Here is a 19,454-nt window from a genome sequence, read left to right as displayed (position 1 = left end):
TAGCACTAAAAATCTCACAACTAGTTATGTATTAAGCTTTGCCTATACACCAGGCACAATGCTGGGTACAGAAGACAGCAGTAAACAAATCAAACACGGTCCCTGCTCTCTGGAAATCACAGTTTGGAAGGGCAAAACTACTTCTTAAATTTTGATGCACTCCATGCCATACACAATAGTCATTCTATAAATATTTGAAGAATGAATGAATGAAAAGACTTCTGAGCTTGAGGTTTACATGACTCGAGACTAAAAAATAATAATAACTAATAGATATACTGGGAACAACCAAACACAAAAAATAATGAAGTTGAGTGTGCCGAATGATATTAGAAGAAATGGTACATGAAATCAAAATCCTTGACATCCAGATTATATTTGTCATTTCAATATAATCATTGCACAGAACCAGTCATTGGTGGTGTTTCATCAATTCCTCCTAAACAGCTTTGTGACTTAGTTCAAGCACCTAAAGACATAGGTGGGCCCTAACTGAGCCAATTTCCCAGTTGATGGACAAATTACTTCCTCTAATGAACACAGATCTTCTCTATAGCACACTATATCACACAGTTTTGTACATTCAAAAGATACTTCTACTAACCCAGAGGGATTCCCAAACAGAAAGAGGGAGAGGGAAAAAGAAAGCATTTTTACAGGTGCCTAGACAGGTGCAGACTATTTTGCATGGTCCAGGAGCCTTCTTCCCTAGTGACCATCTACTCCTCAGAATGAGAACTGGCCTTCTTAGCTATTCTGAGGAACACACAGTGATGGAGGCTCCTTTTAACAACATCAGGCCCTAGAGAAATAACTGTCCTATATTTAGATAAATGACATTTGTAACAAAGAAATAACTCATCCCAGTTAGCACTTTCTCAATGACAAAACAGAAAGTTTTCCAAAATATTCCTCTAACTCAATGGTTCTCAACCAGGGGACATTTAGCAATGTCTTGAGACACATTTGATTGGCATAACTTGAGGTGCCCCTGATATCCAATAGGCAGAGGCCAAGAATGCTGCTAAACATCCTACAATGGACAGGAAGGTTCCCCAAAACAAAGGATGATTTAGCCCAACACATCAAAAGTGTCAAGGTTAAGAAACCTGCTCAAATTATATTTTAAACAACGAAGAGAAAGTCCATCTATGACTGCTCAAAGTATAAAGTCTCCCAGATACTTCTGTTAAAACATGCAGATACCCTGAAATGAGATTCTTCAGTCATATTCTATGTTCAACGATTTATCCATGTTAAGAAACTGACCTGATCTTAGGATAATAATGATGATAATAGTAACATTAATGAAGTGTTTGGTATACAGAGTTACAATCAATATTTACAATAATCCTACATTGGAAATATTATTATCACCATCTTCTAGAAGGTAAGGTTATTTGTTAAACAAAATAACCCTATAGAGTAGGTGAGTTTATAGCTCCTTAGGAAGTATGTGCTATAGGCAGGACTTGATCTGCTCTGTTCACCATTGTCTGTCCAACACCCAGAAGAGAAAAATCACCATTTTAGAAATGATGATACTGAGAGGTGCAGGAACATGCTGGAGATCACAGAGCCAATGAATGGTAGATCCCTGGTTCAAACCAGGCAGCCTGCCTGATTCCCTACTTTCTCTCGTGCACTCTACCAGTCTGCCAACTGCTCGATATGTGGAGCCATTGAAACTCATTAGACCTCTTGAGTCTAACCTTAGATAAGCAGAACCAACAACCACCTCAGGAAGAATGAGCTAGGCTGCTTTCCAAAGTCAAGTTTTCCAATTTTCAGGAAGCTGATTAAACAAAACAGTGACCTCAAGACAATGATAAAGTACCTTTGTATTTCCATGAGTCACTTGAAAGCAATCTAAAAGGGTGACTGGTTTTATAAGAGGTTAACTGCTTCTCTTAATTTGAGTAGGGCTCATGAAGCACCAGGCATCAGGCAGGCTTCCCAAAGTCAAGGCGCCCATACTTTCTGAAAGAACAAATGCCCTGGATGAGTTCAGAAACTCTTTCCAATCACTAGGCAGCCAACTCAGGGATGATGGGATGTATATGTGGATCAGTCAACACTTGACAACTGATCCAATGGATCCCAATGCCAGTTTAATCTTCAGATAACATTAAGATAGATACCTATTGTTAAGAGGTGAACTTAGAGCTCAAATATTAATCTAAAGGCTCAGGAAACATCAATTTTTCTATTTTCATCATTTTAATAGATTATATAAAACAAACTCTAGCAAGGGCAAATAGGTGAGTATTGCAATCATCTTTATAAAAAGAGCAGAACAGGAAGGGATAAGAGTTTGTTTTTTGAGTTTTACAGTATTGACACAGTAGAATGTAGAATGTAGAAAGATAAGAATAGAATCCTGGACACTATGCAAACATATTCATTGTACTTACAAGTACTTTAAGTATTTATTCATAACATGTTTTTCTCTATAAAAGAAGCGGAACGACTTTTAAAAGTATATTTGATTTTTAAAAGAGGGGTAGTAGTTATGAGAATCAAAGCAAAGTAAAATTAAAATCAAGAAAATAATAAAATCTAGATGACCGGCACAAAGGAATGCATAAACAGGTTTCATGTTTGACTCCAAGCTTCCAGACAGTCGATGCAAAGAAGGAACAAGAAAGACAAGATTCATAATACCCATAAAATAAAATCAAGTGGATTTTTTCCAGCTCTTCCTAGACATAGTAACCTAAGATTATCTGATACATCATTAATTTAAAAAGACACCATGAGCTATAATGGGCCACATTCCAAACAAACTCCCCACCCTTTAAAAAAAAAAAAACATGATCATGAAACTATTACAAACAATGCAAAGTGAAGCCCTAAGCAGTGTGCAATTCAATAAAGGAGAGAAGGCCAGTGAAGGCAACTGTGAAGTGGGGTCCACAATGACATGCCATCATGAGCACTCCATTCTTCTACAAGTCTGGTAGAAGCCTCTCATCAAGCTAGATTACCTGGATGAACAAATACACTGCATCTTCTTCAAGTCATTCTCTGTAGATACATGATTTCTTATAACAAACTGTATTAATATGGACTGGGCAGCAGGGACTTCAAGACCATAATTTCTGATAAGAAACTTAAGGACAAAAATTCTGTGTCAAAACACTTACATACATCAGCAAAATTTGTCATCAGAAAAAATTTCCCAGGATTTTGAATGCTAATGCATGGGTTGTGTTACTATGGAAATTTTAGTTAGCAACTAGAATCAAGCAATGTGTTGTCTGTTATCAAATCTATCTGTTAACTTAGGGTTGAAACTGACCTTACTTTTTAAACCATAACCTTCCCTCTTTCCTCTCTACAACTGAATGCTGTTTTTTGTCTTTTCCCCTTATGGAAGAATCATCTAGATCACTCTCATTCACTACATTCTTCTTGTCTTCTGTTATCATTCTTCTAATTAGCCTTTAATTTGACTTGGTTTCCACCTTGGACTTCTACAAGTTTCATGCTAATAATAAGCATGCAGGCTTGAGAAATGTAGAGCAAGGGAAATATTAACTGTAACCTGCCATCTTGTACCTGCTTGAAACCTCACCATTTCCAAAGTGTCTAAACTGCAAAGAGACACTCAGATTATCAAAGAGGTGTATTCATAACTACAATGTCTTCTAGGAATCTAGAATTGAGACAAGTCATAAAAAGGGGGAACATCTTGTTTTAACCCTCATTGGCAATCAGAAACCTTAAGCCAAAGACAAGATTGGAGAGGATATCTGAAAAGTTATCAATACAGACAGAGCAAGGGTACTATGCCACCAAGAAAGGTATTTATTATTTTAAAAATGAGTTTTGAGTAACGAGGAAAACAGCTATTTTAAAAACAACTACTGTATCTAAGCTGATGCAAGATTATCAAGGCAGACAATCCTAGTTTGCGGTGCTAATCGATATTTACTGCAGTGACTGCCAACAATGACCCTGAGCAGAACTCAAACATTTGGGAAAGCCCACTAGCTCTTTTCCAAGGAATTTTGTTCTTGCTTAATGTGATCTGATATTAGATATGGAGAATTTTTTATGTCAAGTTCAGGACATAGCAATTTATGTAGGTCATCACTCCCAGTATCTATTAGGCATACTGGATTAACTCAAGTAGTATATAAAAATACTTCTTAAAAAGTATAATAGTCATGCATCTATTGTGTGGGTAATTCAATGCATTACAAGCAATACAGGCTTCTATATGCAACAGAAGCCTGATATAAATTTTAAAAATGAGTCAATGTAAAAAGAATCAAATAAATAATACCAGTAGTAGGTAGATATGGTAAAAATAAATATGGCAAGTCTGAGAAAGCACAGCTATAGACAAAAGTGAGTCATTAAAAGTGTTTCTAGAAGGAGAATGATAGCTTAGACTAATATCTTTTGGAGGATTAAATCCAAAGTAGAGCATAGATTCAAATGGAGGTGAGAAAAATTAAGAGTACAGAGAGGCATATCAAGAAACCCATGGCTATAGCAGAGGCCTAGACTAGGATACTGACAGAAGAAAAATAGCTCATTAGAAGGAAAAATGAAGACATGAAGACTCAGTGCACTACAGAAATGAAAGAAGCCAAGTAATCAAAATTAAGTTTGAAGTTCTGCATCTGGAAATGATCATAGTACTGAAAGAAATGGGGAAAACTCAAAGGGGAATTTGGGGCTAGATGGACATAGGATGCCATATGGCTTACATTAGATTCGAACTGATGGCAGACAAGGAAAGTGATGATTGTCAGAAGAGAGATGCTATGCAGGAGATGAGAAACATAGATCAAGCTAGAGATGAACACTTGAAGCCTTGGGGTAGACTGCAAAAATGGTCATGATTCTTCACACCTCCTTGTATCCATGTCCTTTTGTAAAGTAATTTTGCTGCTGCTCCCATCAAGAAATTGAATCTACTTCCTCTCCCCTTAAATCTGGACTGACCTGGTGACTTGCTTTGGCCAGGAGCATGTGGTAGAAGGAAAAGTGTGACATTCCTGGGCCTGGACTCAAGGGCTCTTGTGTACTTCCATGCTCTTTCAGAGAGTTGCCACCATGGGAACAAGCCAGGATAGCATACTGGAGGTGAGAGACCACATGCCAGAGAAATGAGGGGCCCCAGCAGGCAGCCAGTCACCCTCCAGAAGTAAAGCCTCCTGGCCAACCTGTAGCTGACTGCAAACACATAAGGGAACCCAGAAAAGGAATATCACTGCCCTTTTGAGCCTGGCCTAAACTGCTGACTTGAAGAATTTTAAGATATGTGTTTTTTGTTTTAAGTCACAAGGTTTAGAGGTGGTTTATTATACAGTGATAGATAACTGATACAATATCAGAGAGGAAAACAGCTAGTGCTTATCAAATCATTTGCCTAGTAGGCACTCCATATTTCTTCATGAATGAATGAAGTTTGATCTGGCAAGGCAGAACTCACTGAAGGGTGAGAAGACAGTGTTGGTAATATAATGAGGGATAGAAGTTGTCTACAGGGTGTTAAGAAAGTATTGGGTAGAAAAGACACGGGACCCTAGGTAAAGATTACCTGTTTGAAGAATTGTTCAGAGAGAAGATGTTAAAGAGGGGGTCAAGGGATTAGGGCAAAAGTATAAATGTGGAAGGTCCTGGAACCAGCTGTATCAGTATCACCTGAAAACTTGGAAATATCCACTTTCAGGTCCACCCCAGACCTACTGTCTGTATTTTATCCAGGTCCTCAGGGACATGTAAGCACATTCAAGTTTAAGAAGCACTTCTCTAGAAGGTACAGAGACAAAGAACAGAAGAGCATTAATGACATCTTGAAAAAGTCATTCTGTTTTGAATTCCATTTCAAGCCCCCAGATAAAAATCAAAGACAAAGTCTCAGTTTGGTGCTAACATGTCTTCAACACCCTCCTAAACACTTGCAAATCTCCCTTTTCAACAGAGTTCAACAGAGAGCAGAGCCTTAGGCAAGCAAGGTCTCCAGTGAGATTTCAATAACACTGTTTACACCCCTTGTGTTTATTTTTAGGATTTTCTTCAATGTGTGGAAAGTAACTGGATTTTCTATTTGTGGTAGTCTTAATTTCACATTAATTTATTTAAAGGAAAAAAATGAGGTAAACAAAAATATGAAGCACAGTATAATATGAATGAAATGAGAATGCAGCAAAAGTTGTAACCAGTCTTCAACAAACTAAAGACTAAGAAAACAGAGAGAACGTCAGAAGACATGCAGGCACTCTTGAAGGTAGAAAGGAATGAGACAGGAAATACGGAAGCTGCCTGTAGTACTAAGAATGTTCAACTGGCAGGAAAGGATGAATAACATGTTTAAAAGGATTTATTCCAGATTCGAAACTGCTCTCCCATAGGCCTGGAAGAGAGAATTGGTCCCTAAATGAGTGAGGATGACAAATGGGAGATGTATGGGAGGTGAATATCAACTTCCTCATAAAGTGAAGGATCAGAGTTCCCGTCTATGAATGAAAGTAGGCTGGTTTGACTGGGACTTGAAAAGAATGGGGAAGACTTAGACCATGGAGAACGTCCAAGAGACTAAGCGGATGAACAAAAGGATTATACAAATATGCAGGTATAGTCAGACTACATTAATTTTTAGTAAGGAAAATAGATGAGGTTTTCAGCTATCCCAAAGTAAGAAATGAGACACTGAAGGTTAACAGAGAATACCCAGCAAAGGAAAAGGGACAGAGGAGGTTGGGTAGTAGCAAGAACAGCAGACATGTCCTTGTAGTCAAGGTCACATGAAGGGTCGAGGATTAACAAAAAGGCCCAGTGGATTAAGTAAGGCAAGAGGACAAGAAGAACTGTGGGTTTCTTGGGAAGAAGATTCTTGGTGGATGTGATATGAGGAGTCACAGGCAAACTGGTTTGATTAAAAAGAAAAAGCATCAATTTTTTTTAATCTAGTTTTTAAATGTTGACTAAAGATTGACTAACGCTCAAAACTTTGTGACCAACAGTTGGGACTTGAGAAACGCCACTAAAAATTCAAAGAGATTTTTTAAAAATAGAAATTTAGGCCTAAAATATAGGTAATCAATTAAAATTAGGACATAATGTATAGTTCTTGCAAATAAGAACATAAGTCACAGAGTATTTTAAGCATGCCCAAAATAAAATCCCAAAACTGAAAAAACTGACTAAAAGTATACAAATCTTGCCACAGTGTAGCTTTCTTACCAAAAGAGGATTCTCCAAGAAGCACGTGAAAATTAAAACACTGAAGTGCAGGAAAAATAGAACAATATTGTTTATACACAAAAATCTCAACTTTGGAGCTACCCAAGAAGGGTTTCTTGGCCCTCACACATCACTCACACCTGCTAACCTACTTGTCCCTTACTGTCTATCCACTTCTTCTTCCATAGTAATTGAGTGTGTAGATGGGCATACAGCCAGCCACAATAAAAACTACATTTCCTGAGTACTTAGAAGTCATAGGTGTGGTTGTGTGACTCAGCCTAGCCAGTGAGATATAAGCCAAGTGGCATATGGCAGCTTCCAGAAATTTCCATTTACCCTTGACCACCTTTTTCCTTCTTGCTAGTTGGTGAATGTTGACTAGAGTACAACCTTGAACCATGAGGACAAGGGTCACATGATACTTATAAGGCAGCTTGGCTCCTTATAGGTATCATGAAGCCCCCATACAAGCCTTGGACAACTTCCCTCTAGATTTGGGTAGAGAAAAGGCAAATGAACATTTACTTCATTAAAGCCATTGCTATTTCAGTTATTTATTTTTCTCTGTTACCTGTAAGTTGAACCCTAACTAATACAGTCCTCTTTGCTTGCACTGAGGCCTCCCCTTCCTTGACATTTCTTGAAGAGTTGGATTAAGATCAGTCATTTCAGTTCCTCTTTCACTTGTTTCCCTCAACCCCTATTCTTCTCTCACCTCAACCTAGGCAAGATCCAACGCCAAGCCATCTTTACATCCATTGCTTTCTTCTTGCCACCAACACATCAAAAATGTATAGAGAAAATGAAAAGTAAACTTAAAAGCTTCTTTCTGATAGGGTTAATTACAAACGCAGATCAACTCCTTGAAAACAGGATAAGTGACCCTTCACCACTGTACTCCCACTGCCTGTAAGTAACTGGCACATAGTAGGTGCAAAGTTTATTCAAAGATTAAATTACAAACAGATCTGTTCAACAGTATCTTTATTCATCTTTGGTTCAGCCCTTATCACCTTTTCTTTATGTACCAAGCATTTTTCTAGATGCTAGATGTACAATGCTCATCAAAGCAGACACCATCCCTACCCTCATGGAGTTTACTTTCCAGTGAAAAGAGATAAACTAGAAACATATGAATAAATGAATAAGCAAAAAATTCAGATGAGGATACATGCTATGAATAAAATTATGAGGGTAGGAAGACAATAATTGGAAGGATGGGGAAAGGGTATTTTAGACACTGAGATTTTTTTAAATGGCTAGGCCATACTTGAAGGTGACATTTAGGCTCAGACGTGAATGCCAACAAGTAGCCAGTTGAAGATTTTTGAGGAGAAGGTTCCAGACAGAAGGAACAGCAGACACCAAAAGATGGGATGAAGGTTGGTGCCGTTAAGACACAAAGAGCAAGGGTGAAGGGGAGTAGTAGTAAAAAATAAGATAGGAAAAGTAGGCAGGGATACATCTTGGACTTCTCAACTCCAACACCCATTCATCATCTCTCCTCTCCTCTCCTCTCCTCTCCTCTCCCCTTCTCTCTCTCTCTCTCTCTCTTTCTCTCTCTCTCTCTCTCTCTCTCTCTCCTCTCTTCTCCCCCAACCATCTTTTCTATTAAACTAAATATATATGTACATACAGTATGTGTGTATGTGTGTATATATATATATATAAACACATATATATACAGTATATTAATCTTCAGCCATCTTCTTTTTCTTTCCTATTGTCTTATAGAAAATGTTACTATGGCTTCATTTAAAAGCTAACTCCCTTTTATCTAGTCTTCATTCCAACACTAACTGACTGACCACATTATCCATCATTCAGTGGCTCTCTGGCTCTCTAGCTCTCTCATGCCTCTCTAATCTCTCATGTCTCTCTAATATCTCTCTTAAACATTCTCAGATACTGTCTTGAAAATATCTTTTAATTAGCTCCTACTTCAAAATGTCATTATCTACCTACTCACACACATACACACACATACATGTATGAAAACACATGTACACATACACATGCAAATGTACCGACACACACGTGTACACACACACTTTACTAGTACCTACTAAATAAAACATCAGATCATTAATCAAACATTCTAGTGCCGCCACAACTTACTCTCACCAGCCATATCTCCCACCTTGGGAAGACAGAAACTCATCTCCACAGATTGTCCCATGGAACCATCTTAAGCAGTCCTGTACATGGGAACTTTGCTTAGGTATTATGCTCACACAGCAAACACTGACTGGAATTTCCTCTCTCACTCTCTTCTTCTCTAAAAACCCATTTTTCCTGGCCGTACCATCCCTTCCTGACCTTCTTTATCTAGTCTACTTATAGAGCACTTTAACTACACCATCACTGGCATCAGTCCAGAATATCTGTCTTACAGCCCCACACACACACACACACACACACACACACACACACACGAACACACACATGCACGTTATAGAAACACACCTGCCTTCCAGGTCAACTACAAACTTCTTGAAGGTAGACCACAACTAATCTCAGCTTCTAACAAGAAGCATATTCTAAACACAAACAAATATTATGATATCTGCATTAAATAAACACAAGTTAATTCTGGTTTCTACAAAGGATAATAATAAACATGGATAATGGAAGTCCTCAGAAATCTTCAAAATTATCAAGTTTCATTCCAGTTAGCAGTTTACATGGACTTTTTTTTCCCATCCCATATCCACATTCTCTTATTGTGACATCAGCACTTTGCTTTTCCTCTGAGGAAGCACTGCTCCCTAGTCTTAGCCTTTGCAGCTTCCAAGGAGATGACAAAATCTAACTTCCTTCCCGAGATACCTATGTGACTCTGGGCTTGAGCATGGGACTCAAGTCTATTCAATGAGACTTAATCTAGAGAAGTTGATGAAATAAGCAAGAAAGAATCACCCTCTCAATGAGGCTGAGACTTGAAGTTGCTGCTGGACGTCTTCCCACCACTTGAGTGCAGCCTGACTAATAAAGAAGTCAAACAGATGAAAGCAAAACTAATATAAGAACATCTTGATAACATCCCTTGAGATTCTAGGTCCAGTTATGCCTGAAACAAAACTTACAATCCTTTTTCTACTTAACTTTTTCTTTTTCTCACTTGCAATTCAAAGCATCTTTACTAATACAATAATTGTAGTCATTTCTCCTTTAAACATTTTTATCAGAATTTTTTAAACAAGCCAAATAATAAGAGTTGAGTTTCTCACTGAAGAAGTAGGCATCAAGGAGCAGCAAAACAGATCTACTGAGTGTGTGTGTGTGTAATTTTTTTTTTTTTTTTTTTGAGTTGGAGTCTCACTCTGTTGCCCAGGCTGCAGTGCAGTGCAAACTCACAGTCACCGCAGCCTCGACCTGCTGGGCTCAGACAATAACTTCTGCTTTAGCCTTCCAAGTAGCCGGAACTACAGGCATGCGCTACCATGCCTGGCTAATTTTTTGACTTATTGTAGAGATAAGGTCTCGCCAATTTGTCCAGACTGGTCTCAAACCAGTTGGCTCAGGTAATTCTCTTACCTCGGCCTCCCAAAGTGCTGGGATTATAGACTTGAACCACCGCGCCTGACCCTTACTGAGTATATTTTTAATAGGTCAATATTTCTAGATTTAACTCATCCTTTTTTCAAGATCAACTTCCTACCAATCATACATATTTCATAAAAGTTTCCTAGTTAGGTCAGCATTTTGAACTTCTACTTCCTATACCTAGGAGATTTTTAAAGGAAATTACCGAATTTTTATTATTCTACAGTAAATCCCTTGCTCATTACAAATTAGCTGTAGAAATTGCCGGAAAAATCTCACAATATGGCACAGTTACTTATACTACATCAATGTAAAATAATTAAATTTAAAAACACACTCTCATCATCGTATTTAATATAATTCTACACAAACAAGTCAATGTAAATAAGGCTACATTAAACTTGCAACATTTGGAATAGAAGGACCCAATTTACAATCTAGCTCCTCCAAAAGAATGAGTCCATATAATTCAAATATGTATTTAGAGTAAAATCCAAATGTGTCTTGAGATTGGCCAATTTTTCTATCTTCAAATTATTATTTTATAAACAATTAAAATTAAATTAAGATTAAAGATAGAATGTTAATCATACAAGGAAGTTCATTTTCCAGGGGCTGATGTGTTTTACACACGCATGGAACATATTTAAGAGAACATGGCCTCCGTGAGGAAGAGATTAAGGATACAAACCTAGGAAACAAAGAAAATAAAATAAAATGATCTACCTCAAAGGGAGAAGATAAAATCTGTCAGAAACTCATGCAGACTTTAAATAAAAGCTTCTCCTCCTTATATTTTAAGCAGGGTTTTTTAAGGAGCACTAAGTCTACCTTCAAAATATATTTGAATTTATAATCATACTTAGCAAAAATCCTGTCCTTCCTTATTAACCACACTCAAAACAGATTATCTCAGATACTTATGACATCATTAGCATCTCACAACATCCAATTTGAAATTGTACCTCTTACAAAAAAAATGAAATATTTTCATTCATATATAGCTGACACGGTTTGAAATTATGTTACGGTAAATTCTGCATCATTCTCCCTTACTAACAACCATTTAAGAATGTTTCCTTCCATGCTGGGTCTGGTGGCTTATACCTGTAATTCCAGCACTTTGGGAGGCCAAGGCAGAAGGCTCATTTGAGGCCTGGAGTTTGAGACCAACCTGGGCAACGTAGCAAGACTCTGTCTCCTTAAAAGATAAAAAAATTAAAAAATTAACCAGGCATGGTGACATACACCTGTAGTCCCAGCTACTCAGAAATCTGAAGCAAAAGGATCACCTGAACGCAGGAGGTCAAGGTTGTGGTGAGCTGTGATTGTGACTGTGCCGCTGCACTCCAGTCTGGGTGACAGAGTGGCACTGTGACCAAAAAATATATATATTTCCTTCCAAATAACTATTAAGATAGAAAGGACACATCATCATGAAAATACACACATAAACACACCCCTTTATTATATCATTGTTTTAATGGTGCAGTAGGTTTTCCAAGTTCTCTGAGTTCCACACACTACTCCCTAAATTACTGCTTCATTATCTAGGAAGCTGAATTAGCAACACCAATTAGCACTCAGGACCAAGAATGTTGTTTTTGCATCTTCCATCTTCTCACTCTTCAAGGAATCAAGTATATTCCCATTGTTTTACCACAAACAGAAGACTCCACCTTTGGTTCTTCAGCCCTGAAATCTATCCTGAGTTCCAGTACATGTTTCTGTGGGAATAGTCTATATTTTCTTCAAATCCAGCTTCTCCTCTGACCTTTCTGCTTCCATTCAATTATCATTCATTCCTGCCCTAAATTCTAACATTCTGAGTCATTTCTGCTTCCGCTCCCTTTCTAAATTGAAATGCTCTGTTGAGTATCTTCTCTTTTGCATGCAAATTCTCATCTCCTTGGTTCGATTTGGTGATGGCAGCCCACCTGATTTCCTCACCTCTGGTCAGGCCCTACATCCGTCTAGTCAAAAGGTCAGATCCATCTGCACAAACTACAACTCCAGTCAAATTACTGACATGCTCAAAATTCTTCATATGTGCTCAATAGTAGCAGACACTGTTGGTTGTCTTTCCAACAGACTTCTTCCTTGCTAGCAGAGCATAAAACTAATTATGCTCATGTGGCAATGTCCACCCTCAGGAGATGACATGGAATTGGTCTAAGCTGATCACAGTAATCTCCTTCCTCTTTGTCAATGCGTGGCCTAGGGTGGGCATGTTACCCATATCTGATCAATAAGATAAAAGAAAGAGTACAGTGGAAAAGCTTTTCTTTCTTGACAAGAGATGTACAGGAGGAGAAAGTGCTCATTTGTCACCACTCCCACCACCACCTTGCTTCTCCTTTTGCACGCTATCATGTGAGAACGTGATGCCCAAAGCTACAGTAGGCAACTTGTGACCATGAGGAGATTGCTAAAACTCCAAGGATGGAAAAATAAAAGGAAAATCAAAAAAGGGTCCTTAAAGACATAATTGAACCATCTAAAACCAGCTAACACCGCCTACCTAGAGACTTTTTTGTAAGTAAGCAGATGTCTTTATGGGTTTTCTGTTAACTGTGGCCCAAAGTACTCTAACTGATAAACTTAGAGCAAACTCTTTGACCTTCGAAAGCCTTCTGCACCATGCTACTCAAAGTGTGGGCCAAAGATCCACAACCTTGGCATCACCTGGGAGCCCCACCCCAGACCCATGAATCAGAATCTCTAGGGGCAAAGTTCAAAAGTCTATGTTATAACAAACTCTCCAGGTGATTCTTGGGCATGGTAAAGTTTGAGAAACACTGCTCTATAAACTGATCACAAATTACTTTTTTCCATCTCACCTGCTATCCTACATACTATGAGATACATTTGGTCTGTAATTTCTCCAGTGACAGTGGAGTTGAGCATCATTGATTGTTCCTTTAATTTCAACTTCTCTTAATCAAAGTTTTCAAACCAGAAGCCTCACAGAATCTGAGAGGACCACAAAGGGCTAAGTATGAGAACAGCGAGTGGAGCAGAACATGATGAACTGTGGAGGACATACCCATCTGAAGGGCAACTGGCAGACGTTGCCATGCTAGGATACAGGTTCAGTGTTGCTAAATTTCTAAAGAAAAGCTGGGTTCCAGATTTATATGAAAAGATTTTTAGACACATACAACCAATTGGCTTTTTTTAAAAAAATGCTATGCTGATTAAACAAAACAAATCCTCAAGTGGATACAGCCAGCTGAATTTGTGACCTGAAGTAGATAGCTCTTGAAATATCGACATATACTTTGAACATTGTGACCACATATATTCATTGACTTCATCTGGAATGAGTAAAACTAATTTTCTTTGGCTAACTATATGCTAGTCTCTATGGAGCACAGGGTTTTCATCAACATTCCACTGTTTGGAGTGGCCAAATGGGGAGTTTGCAAACCTCTAGTTAGTGGCTACAGAACTGTTTTGTCAATTAGTCACTACAGACCAGACACCTACAATTGCAAGCTTCTCAAGGGCCTACAGAAATGTTTAAAATATGGGCCAGGCCCAGTGGCTCAAGCCTGTAATCCCAACACTTTGGGAGACTGAGATGAGAGGACTGCCTGAGCCCAGGGGTTCGAGACTAGCGCCAACAACTTGGTGAGACCTCGTCTCTACAATAAATCAAAAAATTAGCCAGGTGTCATAGCATGTGCCTGTAGCTCCAGCTACTTGGAAGGTTGAGGCAGAAAGACTTCCTGAGCCCAGCAGATCAAGGCTGCAGTGGCCATGAGAGTGCCACTGCACTCTAGCCTGGGTGACAGAGTAAGACTCCAACTCAAAAAGAAAAAAAAATTGTTTAAAATGTGAAGAAAAATGAACTGGCTACATAACACCAAAAAAAACTACAAAATTAAAACTATTACATGTGAAACTAAATGTCTACAAAATGTAAACATAAGTCAAACCTATACAATCAACTCAGATATGGTATCATATCATATTATATTAAATGTAGGATGTGGATGCATTTTAATGTTTGAATCAATGCAAGGGGGAACGCAGATCAATAGTGCTTGCCAATAAGGCCTGCCAAGGTTCTAAAAAGGCTCTGAGTACCAACCTGACCCCAATCATTCTGCCCTAAGACTAGTTTTCTTTATAGTTATCACAAACGTATTTACCCAGTTCTACTCCACTCTATTCAGCAGTCCACACAGTTGGGCCTGGGTATAGAACTGCCCACATGGTTGCACATAAAACAAAATGACTTACACAAATTTATTTTTGAATCCTTATCCATATATGAATTTGTCTAAGACAAAAGTTGTAAAGAAGTAGTATACAGGCATGTTTTGAGGGTCCCACATAACAATTTTAACTATTTGCTAATTTGCTGCCAACATTTAAAAATTATGGTATTTCACATAAAAATCCAGAATACCATTCTCTTGAAAAAAAAATAATTGCAAAATGTGGACATATTGGGCCCAAATGTTGGCATGGCAACAGTCTACTAGTGCTATACAAGTCTACCCCTTATTCTCCACTTGGCCAAAAACCCTATCTTTGTGTAGATTAAGTGACTGTCCCAATAAACATTTGAGTTTATGACCCCTAGGCTAAGTTCTTAGAAGAACCTTTTTTCTTTTTTACAATGTGGCTTCAATAACTTGCTTGAAGATCTGTCATTAAAGAATATGAAAATCTTCTCTCAAAATTCAATACCCCCACACTCCAGACCCCAGAAATAAAACCATTAGTTCTCATGCTAGTTTCAATCAAATTCCCCTCTTGATATTTCTCAATTTGAACCATGGTCCCCAAGAAGATAGACAAATAACTAAATTATCCTTCATTTTCTCTTACCCTTCAAGCTATTCAAGGAAGAAACCAAATGAGGTGGTTTGAAAGCACTAACATTGAAATGTCTCAATTAAACTTCATGATCAATAAATAACACACATAATAATTAGAAAGCAAAATTTGAGACTGATGGAGTTAAAAAAACAACATAGGACTAATCTACATAAGAGTAAGAAGACAATAACCATATTTTGAAAGGAAAAGAATAACCCTAAAAATATGCAGAAAAAGCTAGTAACTAGAGTTCAGTCCAAGTTCATTATTAACCCACTGTATAATTTCATATCACTTACACCCATATTAAATACAGGATCTTATTTGAGGATGACAGACTTCTGACAACCACAGGTTGAGTATTACTTATGTAAAATGCTTGGAGCCAGAAGTGCTTCAGATTTTGGTATAAATGCATTATACTTATGAGTTCAGCATCCCTAATCTGAAAATCCAAAATCTGAAATGTTTCAATGAGTATTTCCTTTGAGTGTCACGTTGGCACTCAAAAAGTTTTGGATTTGGGAGCATTTCAGATTCTGAATTTCCAGATTTGGGATACTTAAACTATCCATATTAATTGATACTCTGTGTATTATTTTCTCATTGGTAAAAAGACAAATTTAACCCAGAGGGGGAAAAAATTCCAGATATATAGTCAAAGGATCACCTTTGACTTGAGCAACATAAGAACTTTTCTTTTTAATATATAGGTTTCAGTTTAATTTGTTGGCCACGTCAGAAAAATAAATGTTCAAACAGTAGATTTTCCACTTGAAATTAAAATGCAAATTAGCCCTTAGAAAATAGAGATGACTTTAAGTTTATACATCAGTGGCTGGTTCATGAATTATTAACTGATTTTAATGATCCTGGCTATATTTTATTTGAAGTTATTCTCCTACTTGCGATGACTTTTGAACCCTCAAAACTCTTTCATCCATTCTCCATAGACAGAGTACACTTTCATGAGCACTGACATTTGAAAAGGATCCATATACTCACAGAATGTAAAGATAATACACAAGCATATAATTTATACAAAGGACTCTGGTCATTTGTTAAAGAGAGAAATGAATGAAACCCTATTATTCACGGTTTGTAAATAAATTTAAAGATAAGCGCTAACTTTTCACTTGTTAAGCCTTGAGCCAAGAGTTCTGCGTTTCTTCTAAAGTTTCCCAGATGGTCATTAAAACAAGAAAGGGCAGAAACATACTTTCTTGGGAATCCATCATTTCCCATCCAGAAACAAGTCATCAAATGTTAAATCTTAAGAGATTAATAATTTAGGTATTTTCATATAAAATAAACTAGCATGTCTTTGTATGCTAGTTTTTACATTTTGGATATAAACCTATATTGAACAGCACCACTTAAGGCACACAAGCTAGCTGTGAAACAAAATGCTATAAAACTTTAATTAGCACTAGCTGTTTTATACCCATAAAGTTAATACTTCCTCATCTACTACACTCTCTATATAAAGAAAAATTACAGAAAATAAAATCGTGGTTTTCACTCCTGAAATTAATGGAAAATTTAAAAATTAGGAAAATATGGTATTGTAGCTCAGTTTAAAGACTGTTATATTTTTACCTGCAAGGAAGTAAATGCAAACATCCCTTAGAATAAGTATAGTTTGATTTCTACCAATATGAAGGCATTGTATCTAACTTTCGTAAGTTGGGTACACACAGCACTTATGACGATCAGATCGCTAAATTACTAAGAAAGCAAGTTATTTCAGGCAAATAGCTGCATTAAGAAAATATGACACCAAGTTAACTTGCATCCACACTCCTAAAGTTGAACAAGCATCTCAATAAATAATGTCTGCTTTCAAGCTTCATAGACCCTCCCTGAAATAAATGTTCTGAGCTTAAATTGACTCAAAATAGCCTTTCTCAGAAAATAAAAAGAGACACACACAAAACACCCACAATTTCCTCTAGTCCCTTGAAGTACCCTTGGGATCCTAGTGAACAGAGATTTGCCACGCATTGCAGTGACTGCATTTGTACAATAGGTTTCTATTTTGGTGTCATTCGAGTGTTGCTGATCTTAAATCAGAGAAAGTAGTTACATTAGGCAAGGTAATGGCTTCCAAAAATAAGAGCATGCCCGGTTGATACAAGGTTTGCATACACAGGCTAAGTTGCAGGGAGATAAATAATACCCCACTGGAACAATTAGGTGGATTCTCAGAAACACTACATACTTAATTAGACTGCCTAAGTCCCTGACTGAGCATACATGGGGGACTTTTTAAAGCATTTAATAACCTGAGTAAATCCAAAATCAGAGGACACAAACTAATCCTTAACTCTGGCTACTGCGATCGGCCTTTTCTTGCTTCTCTAAATGCTTAAAGTATCACTTGGAATTCTGAAAGCATTAAAGCTCCCCACCACCAAACACACTGAATAAAGTCCCTTCGTTCTGTCCTGGTTGGCAGGCCCCTCTGTGCCAGTGGCGGGGCTGGACGATGATGACAGGGGGGCGAGCAAGAAAGACCCTAATGGTCTTTTACAAACTTCTGCACTGGAGTTGAAAACGGAGTATAAACAAATAGAAAGGAACACGAGCCACCATCAGCCACAGGGCATAGCAAACTGTTCCTCACTCCAGATACAATCCCTCCTCTTCCTGTTATTTATTCATTAGTTTTGTATAGCACCTTTCTTTCAGCGGGCTCCTTATTTCCTCCTCTGTTATCCAAGCAATCATAAACAAACTACAATTTGAAAGAAAAGGGGGGAGGGGGAGGAGCAAGGGGAAAGGGAAAGAAAGCCCCACTCAAAAGGCACAGGCCATCCAGAGCACAGCTCTTTCTCTTAAGATCGCCCTCAGGGTGATGTTTTCTCCAAATTCGGCCCTGGGGGCTTCAGGAAGGACAGAGAACTGGGGTCCGCGCGGCCCTATTACAAGGTTTGCGGCTCCCGCCGAACTCGCCGCTCCGAGCTGCGCCAGCTGCCCTCCTGAGACCCACCTTCGGCCACCTGAAACGCTCGGTCCTCGAAGTTGGCGTAGAAGGAGGTGGAGAAGGGGGTGACCTCACGGTGGAGGTCGCCAACTCCGATCTCCCCGGAATGCAAAACTTATCCCCCCCCCCCCCATGAAAGATGAGAAGCCACTTGCGCTAACTGGGGAGAGGCAAGCACCTCGGTTCCGAGATTCAAAGCGCCCTGGGGAGAAGGCAGTAAAGGCCACCTGCGGGGGTCACACCACTTCGCCCCCCTTCTCTCGTCCCAGGCATGCCCAAAAGTTTGCTCCTTTCCTTCCCTAAGCGGCCCCAGGGTCAGCTCTCGAGTGGATGGGGGCGGTAAGATGGACTGAGGCGTGGGGGGCAGGGCGAGATCATCGGACCGAGAGATCAGGGACCCCTGCGTCTCCCCCTCCATCACTCAGGGGGGTGGCGATCGTGTTTACTAATAACAGCAACAAAGAATCACACGCGAGTCCCTCTTTCAGTCCTCGAGCTGCTCTTCACTTCTTTGGGGCAGCAAAGGAGAGGGTAGCGAGGAGGTGGGAGGAGTGGCGGAGGAGCAGAGGAGAGCGCCGGCCGAGGGACAAAAAGGGGGGTAAGGAAGGGGACGGAAAGAGAAGAGGGAGAGAGTTAGAGATTAGAGAGACGGAGGCGCAAAGGGAAAGAGTGGATAGCGGAGGAAAGGAGCAAAAGAAAAGTGCAGCAGGCGATGAGCTGGAGCGCGGGGCGCGCCCGGGATGGGGAGGTGGTCCTCGCCCCGCCGCCCCCGGTCCCGGCCCGGCCCGGTCACCTTGCTGTAGCCGTAGTATCCCAGGCACTGCGCGAAGTCTAGGCTGGCGGGGTCCCCGGCCGCCGCGGGGTAGAACCTCACATCCATGCC

At 39.1% G+C, this 19,454-nt stretch overlaps 1 protein-coding gene across 1 annotated transcript in view; it reads right to left on the bottom strand.

The window, feature by feature from the left end:
- TOX3 (TOX high mobility group box family member 3) overlaps nt 1-19,454 on the bottom strand; it is a 103,794-nt gene extending 84,340 nt beyond the window's left edge. Inside the window, exon 1 of the mRNA XM_008071448.2 lies at nt 19,365-19,454. Within this exon, the coding sequence (XP_008069639.1) occupies nt 19,365-19,451 (87 nt within the window). The 5' untranslated portion in view covers nt 19,452-19,454. The remainder of the gene's footprint in view (nt 1-19,364) is intronic.

This window comes from Carlito syrichta, unplaced genomic scaffold (assembly GCF_000164805.1).
Source record: "Carlito syrichta isolate Samal-C Ts95f unplaced genomic scaffold, Tarsius_syrichta-2.0.1 Scaffold314332, whole genome shotgun sequence".
Classification (NCBI taxonomy): Eukaryota; Metazoa; Chordata; class Mammalia; order Primates; family Tarsiidae; genus Carlito; species Carlito syrichta.
The sequence above is the reverse complement of the archived record's forward strand: the minus strand, read 5'-3'. Positions and strand labels throughout refer to the sequence as shown.